General features: G+C 66.8%; 1 protein-coding gene across 1 annotated transcript in view; it reads left to right on the top strand.

The window, feature by feature from the left end:
- Nucleotides 1-5,905: 5,905 nt before the first annotated feature.
- The window catches only part of FLNC (filamin C), a 32,596-nt gene continuing 31,428 nt past the window's right edge, over nucleotides 5,906-7,073 (top strand). Inside the window, exon 1 of the mRNA XM_027704858.1 lies at nucleotides 5,906-6,675. Within this exon, the coding sequence (XP_027560659.1) occupies nucleotides 6,342-6,675 (334 nt within the window). The 5' untranslated portion in view covers nucleotides 5,906-6,341. The remainder of the gene's footprint in view (nucleotides 6,676-7,073) is intronic.

Raw genomic sequence — 7,073 nt, 5'->3', positions numbered from 1 at the left:
TCCTGGTGCCCCTGGGATGGCCAGGAGTCCCCAACCTTAGTCCTGCTCCCACCAGGGTCCCCAGCGGTCCCCAAGCTCAGTCCTGCTCCCCCTGGGATGTCCAGGGGTCCTCAGGTGTCCGTGGGGGTCCTCACCCTTGATCCTGCTCCCCTGGGATGGCCTGGCCCTGATTGCCCTGGGAAGAGCTTGGGGTCCTCCCCATGAGGTCACCCCCTGCCTTCCCCAGCACCCCAGGATGTCCCCCCCGCCGGTGTCACCCCCCAGTGATTGTCCCCTGTGAGTGGGGAGAGCTGGGAGGGGTTCAGGGGTGGGGGCACCGCTTGGGGAGTTGAGTGAGGGGGGATGTTCACCTTGGAGGGTGAAAAGCTGGGGGGTGCCTGGGTGGGGGGTCGCTTTGGGGGTACCTGGGTGGGGGGGTCACTTTGGGGGTGTGCTGCTAGGGACTCAAATCCCAGATGACCCCCAGCTTCTTCCTGTCCCCCCGCCCCCCCCACCCGTGGGACCCCCGGGGGGGCAGGAAGGATGAGCAGAAGCTGCTTAGGGGGGGGATTATGGGCGCTGGGGCCCCCCCGGGCTGGGGGTGCCTATAAAGGCCGGTGCAGGGATGGGGCCGTGGCACCCCGGGACCCCCACAGAGGGAGGGGAGGTCGGGTGGGGGGCACCTCCGAGGGGGCTGTGCCTTGGGGGGGGGTGTGGGGAATGGGGGTGCACAGCTGGGGGGTACCCTGGGGTTGTGTCCAGCTCTGGGACTGGGATGGGGATGGGAGGGACACAGGAAGGGGACAGGGATAGGGACGGGGAGGGGACGGGGGGACCGTTTGGACTGTACCTCCAGCCTGTGTTGTACTGGGCTGTACTGGGTCATACTGGGCTGTACTGGGCTGTACTGGGCCATACCAGATCATAGTGGGCTGTATTGTGTTGGATCATACTGGGCTGTACTGTATCCTCCTACTGGGTTGTACTGGGCTGTACTGAACTGGGTTGTGTCACATAGGATTGTACTGGTTTGTACTGGGCTGTGCTGGGTCTGGTCATACTGTACCAGGGTGTACTGGGCTGTACTGGGCTGAACTGGGTCGTGGTGGGCTGTACTGGGCTGCACTGGATCAGGTCAGCTCTGCCGGGGCTGTACTGGAATCCCACGGGGCATGGGGGGGACACACCAGTGTCCACAGCAGGGACCAGCAGCACCGTGGGGCCACCCCACGCCTGGCACAGCTCTGGGGGACCTGGACTGGCCGGGGGGGCTCTGATGGGGGGGCTGGGGCCAGGTGAGTCCTGTGAGGAGCGGCCGAGGGAGCTGGGGGGGCTCATCCTGGAGCAAAGGAGGCTCAGGGGGGACCTTGTGGCTCTGCAAGTCCCTGACAGGAGGGGGGAGCTGGGGGGGGTCGGGCTCTGCTGCCAGGGAACAAGGGACAGGCCAAGGGGAAACGGCCTCAAGCTGGGCCAGGGGAGGGTCAGGTTGGGGCTGAGGAGGAATTTGTTGCTGGAAAGGGTGGTGAGGCCTTGGCAGGGGCTGCCCAGGGAGGTTTGGAGTGCCCATCCCTGGAGGTGTCCCAGGAAGGCCTGGCCGTGGCACTCAGTGCTCTGGGCTGGGGGACAAGGTGGGGATGGGGCACGGGGTGGATCCATGGGCTGGGAGGGCTTTTCCAGCCTCTGGGATCCTGGAATTCCATGAGTCTGGTATGGTGGCCATGGAGTGTCAGGGTGGTGGCCATGGAGTGGGGAAGGCTCTCAGGGTGCCGTGGGTGGGTGCTGTGGGCAGGGCAGGAGGTGCTGAGGGCAGAGCTCTGGGGGCTGTGGCACCACCGGCCCAGCCAAGACCCCCCAGCACCCCCCGGTACCACCCCACGGACCCCCCAGCACCCCCCGGTACCACCCCACGGACCCCCCAGCACCCGCCTGTACCAGTATGGACCCTGTACCCCACACCCCCTGTCCACAGCCCCATGGCACCCCAGGAACCCCCCCCAGGGCCTCCATGTCCCTGCCTTTGTGCCCTCCTGGATGTGGCCCCACACGTGTCCCCACTGTCCCCATGGCCACGTCCCCTGTGTCCCCCATCCATGAACTCCGTGTTCCCCTGTCCCTTTGCCCCCCAGCCCCGCCCCCCTTGTCCCCGTGGCCACCTCCCCACTGTCCCGCTGTCACCCCATCTGTGCCCCCGTGCTGCCCACAGCCCCCTCCCCGTGTCCCCCCATCCCAAGGACCCCGAGTGCCCCAAGCCCCAGTGCCCGGAGGGGCCCCGGAGCCAGGGACAGGCTGGGGGGACGTGGGATTCAGGGTGCCATGGGGATGGGCCTGCTCCTGTCCCCTGCCCAGGGGACACTGGTGGGTCAGACCCTTCATCACAGCTTTCACCATCATCTTCCTCTGCCTTGGCTGCAGCGAGCCCAGACCCCGGCGGGCACCAGAAGCCCCAGCAAAGCACTCTCACCCCCCCGGCCTTCCTGACCAACCCCAGAACTATTCTGAACCCCCAGCCCGGACCACCCTGATCCTCCCGGAGCACAGCGACACCCCAAACCTCCCCAAGCATCCCAATCCCACCTCCTGGACCACCCTGATCCTCCCGGAGCACAGCGACACCCCGAACCTCCCCAGGCACCCTCACCCCACCTCCTGGAGCACACTGACACCCCAAACCTCCCTGAGCATCCCAATCCCACCTTCTGGAGCACACCAACACCCCGAACCTCCCCAGGCATCCTGACCCCACTCCCTGGACCACCCTGACCCCCCTGGAGCACACCGACACCCCGAACCCCCCCAAGCATCTCGACCCCACTCCCTGGACCACCCCCAACGCCCCCAACCCATCCACCTGCCCGCCCTCCTACACCTGCCGTGGGGTCGGGGGTCCCGGGGGGGGTGTGAGTGTCATCCCTTTGTGTTTCCCCCCCCCCATCACGTGCCCGCCCAGACACCCCGGGGGTATTTTTGGTGCGGGTGTGTTGGGGGTGCCCCCCCGCCGCGTGCCCCCCCCGGGGTATTTTGGGTGCCGGTGCGTGGCTCTGACTCGGCGGGTTATTTTTAGGTGCTGGCTCAGGCGCCACCGCGTCACCCCCCCCACGTCACCCCCCCCCACACGTCACCCCCTGTCACCCGTTGTCACCTCGGGGGGCACCCGCAGCCCCCCCCCTCCCCGCTCCCCCCGCTGGAAGCTTCCAGGGCAGGCACCGGAACTGGGGGGAACACGATAACCCCCAAATTAACCCCCCCCCAAAAAAGACCCAGATCTGGGTCACCCGAGTGTCCCCCCTGCCCCCCCCGGGGGTGCCGAGGCGTCTGGGGACACACAGAGGAGACATTCGGGGGGCAGTGGGGTTCGGGGTCACCCCAAAACTGACCGAACCCCCTCCCCAGACGTGGGGCACCGTGATGGGAAACTGAGGCACGGCCGGGGGGTCCCACGGCTGGAGCCACCGGGGGGGCAACCAGGGAGGGGGGTCTGGGGAGGAGGCCCCAAGGGGGAGTTCTGGGGGGGCTCCTGGCGGGTTTCCCCGGAGGGGGATCCTGGGGGGGGTTGTGGTGTCTCAGTTGTGCTCCTGGGGCTGGGGGGAGGGGTTTTATGTGTTTTTGGGGGGTCCCAAGAGGGGGGTGCTGACTTGGGGGGTCCCGAGTGGGGGGTCCTGGATGGGTCTTCTGGGGGGGTCCCGAGCGGATGAGTTTTAGGGGCATCTTTGGGGGAGGGTTTGGGGTGCGTTGCACTGACAGGGGGCTGCGGTATTGGGGTGCCTGGGGTGTCGGGGTGCGGGGTATTGGGGTGTTCGGGTGCCTGGGGCATCAGGGTATCAAGGTGCAGGGGTATTGGGGTACTGGGTATCGGGTGCAGGGGTATTGGGGTGTGGGGGTATTGGGGTGTGGGGGTATTGGGGTGCTGGGTATTGGGGTGCTTGGGGTATTGGGGTGTGGGGGTATTGGGGTGTCCAGCTGGCAAGGTATTGAGGTGCCGGGGTATTGGGTGCTCGGGGTATTGGGGTGCACAGAGTGCTGCCTGTCAGGGTCCCCGGGGTGCTGAGATTTTGGGGTTCTGGGGTGTTGGGGTGTCAAGGTACAGGTGTGCCAGGATAACGGGCTGTTGGGGTTCCTGGCCTGTGGATTGTGGCAGTTTTGTGGTGTTGGGGTTTCAGGGTTTGGGATTTTGGGGGGTGCTCGGATTTTGGACTTTGGGGGTGCTGGGATTTTAGGGTGCCAGGGTTTGGGGTTATGCCAGTTCAGGGGGTTGTGGGTGCAGGGATTTTGGGGTGGCAGAGTTTCAGTGGTCTCTGGATGCCAGGATTTGGGGTACTGGTATTTCAGCGTGGGGGGGTTGGAGTGCTTGGGGGCCGAGGTTTGGGGGTGCTGAGGTTTGGGGGTGATGAAGTTTGGGGTGCCAGTGTTTCAGCTTGCAGAGGTTGAGGGTGCCAATGTCTGAGTGGGGGGCAGGGGGTTCGAGGTGTCAGATTTTGGGAGTTTGCAGCACTGGGCTTTTGGGGCTTTTGGGAGTTTTGGTGTGTCGATTACTGGTGTCTGGGGGGTTGTGGGAGCCAGTGTTTTGTGGGTGCCTGTGTTTGGGGTTTTGGGGGTGCCAGGGTTTGGGGCTTTTGGGGTTTGGAGGATTTTGGAGGTGCCTGTGTTTGTGGGTGTCAGTGTTTGAGGAGGTCAGTGTTTGGGGCTGTCAGGGTCTGGGGGTTTGTGGGTGCTGGCATTTGTGGGCGTCGGTATTTGGGGTGTCACTATTTGGGATGCTGGTGTTTGGGAATACTGAGGTTTTGGGGTTTCAGGGTGTCAGTGTCCGAGGGTTTGGGGGTGCAGGCGTTTCCGAGGTGCCGGTGCTTGAGGCTGTCAGGGTTCCTGGTTGCCCGTGTTTCAGGGTATTGAGATTTTGGGTGTGTCGGGGGGGTTTAGGGGTTTGTCGGTGTTTCAAAAGTGCCGGGATTTGGGGGGTCTCGGGGGTGCCGGGGTCTGTGGGTGCCGGGGCCCGGGAGTGCCCAAGTCCGGGGGTCCGAGGTTTGGGAGGTGCTGGGGTCCGGGGTTTTGGGGGGTGTCGGAGTGCAGGGTCCATGGTTTGGGGGAGCCGAAGTCCGGGGGTTTTGGGGGTGCCCGTGTCTGGGGGTCCGGGTGTGAGGCCGGGGCTATAAATAGCGGCGCCCGAGGCCCCCCCCACCCCCCGGCCGGTCGGTCGGTCGGTCCCTCCCGGTCGGTCGGTCCCTCCCCGGGACGGGGCGGGACGGGCCAGGGCAGCGCTTAAAGCCGCCGCCGCCCCCGGCCCCGCCACTCTCCGCCGCCGCCCCCGGCCCGAGAACCCTCCGGGAACGCATCGGGAACGCATCGGACCCCGCCGCGAATCGGCACCGGGAACTCACCGGGAACCGCTGCTCTGCCTCGGGAACACACCGGGAACCCACCGGGAACCGGCCCCAGGAACCCACCGGACCCCGCCGGGATCCCCCGCTCCGCTCCGGGAACTCATCGGGAACCGACCCCGGGAACCAGGTGGACCCTCCACCCCCCGGAACCCGCCGCTACCTCGGGGAACCCACCGGGAACCCACCGGACCCCCCCCCGACCCCTTAGGGATCCGCTGCTCCCCTCTGGGAGCCGAGAACCGACCCCACCACCGGGAACTTGCACCGGGACAGACTCAGGACAGCAGCCCCTGGCACCGGGACCGACTCTGGGAATCGGGACCCCCACTGGGGACACCGGCATCGAGCCGCGACCCCCTCGCGGGACACCGGGACTGAGCCGAGGCGCCGTCCCCGGGCCCCCGCACTGATCCCGGGATCCGGGAACACCCCCCGAGCACCGGCACTGACTGAGGACACGGTGCCCCGGCGTCGGGAACTGGGACCCCACCCAGGACACTGACACCCACCCGTCATCCAGGACACCGGGACTGACCCAGGACACCGGGACTGACCCAGGACACCGTCCCCCAGCACCGGGACCCCACTGCAGGCACCGGCACCCGCCCGGGACCCCCCCCAGGGACACCGGCTCTGAGCCAGGACACCGTCCCCCAGCACCGGCTTTGCCACCGGGACCCCCACCCCGGGCACCCACCTTGTCCCAGGACACCGACACTGATTTGGGACCCCCACCCAGGGTACCAGGACCCCTTCAGGATACTGGGACTGACCCAGAACCCCCACCTGGGCACGGGGATTGACTTGGGACCCCTGCCCAGGCATCAGGAGTGACCCGGGACCCCACCCAGGGCCCCACACCCACCCGAGGACCCCAACCCAGCCACGAGGAGTGACCCGGGACTCCCCTACACACCCATTCGGGACCCTCCCCACCAGCACCCAGGAAACCCCTCACCCGCCGAGGACCCCCCCAGCCCCACCAGGATGAACTCCTTCGACGCGGCGCCGGGCGAGGACCCCGAGGAGCTCCCGGCCACCGAGAAGGACCTGGCGGAGGACGCGCCCTGGAAGAAGATCCAGCAGAACACGTTCACACGCTGGTGCAACGAGCACCTCAAGTGTGTGCAGAAGCGCATCGGGGACCTGCAGCGCGACCTGAGCGACGGGCTGCGCCTCATCGCCCTGCTCGAGGTGCTCAGCCAGAAGAAGATGGGGCGCAAGCACCACCCGCGCCCCAACTTCCGCCAGATGAAGCTGGAGAACGTCTCGGTGGCCCTCGAGTTCCTGGAGCGGGAGCACATCAAACTCGTGTCCATCGGTGGGTGTGCGAGGGGCGAGCCAGGGGGGAGAGGAGAGTGTGCCAGGGGCTGGGGGGGGAGAGGGGATGGGGGGGGTGTGCCAGGGGCTGGGGGGACGGAGCAGTGAGGATGGGGCTGGGGTTGACTGTGCGAGGGTGGGCGTGATGGACAGGGGAGGATGGGGCTGAGTGTGCGAGGGTGGGCGTGAGGGAGGAGTTGGAATGGAGGGTGAGTGTGCCAGGGCAGGGGCAGTGGCAGAGCAGGGGCATGGGGTGACTGCGAGGGCAGTGGCAGAGGAGTGAGGGTGGGGCTGGGGGTGAGTGTGCGAAGGGCAAGGCCAGTGGACAGATGAGAGTGAGGAATGAGTGTGTGAGGGTGTGTGTGGTGGAGGGGTGGGAATGAGGAATGAGCGTGCGAG

The sequence above is a fragment of the Neopelma chrysocephalum genome, unplaced genomic scaffold (assembly GCF_003984885.1).
Source record: "Neopelma chrysocephalum unplaced genomic scaffold, ASM398488v2 Primary Assembly neopelma1_293, whole genome shotgun sequence".
NCBI lineage: Eukaryota > Metazoa > Chordata > Aves > Passeriformes > Pipridae > Neopelma > Neopelma chrysocephalum.
Note: the sequence above shows the minus strand (reverse complement) of the source record. Positions and strands in the feature narration are given on the sequence as shown.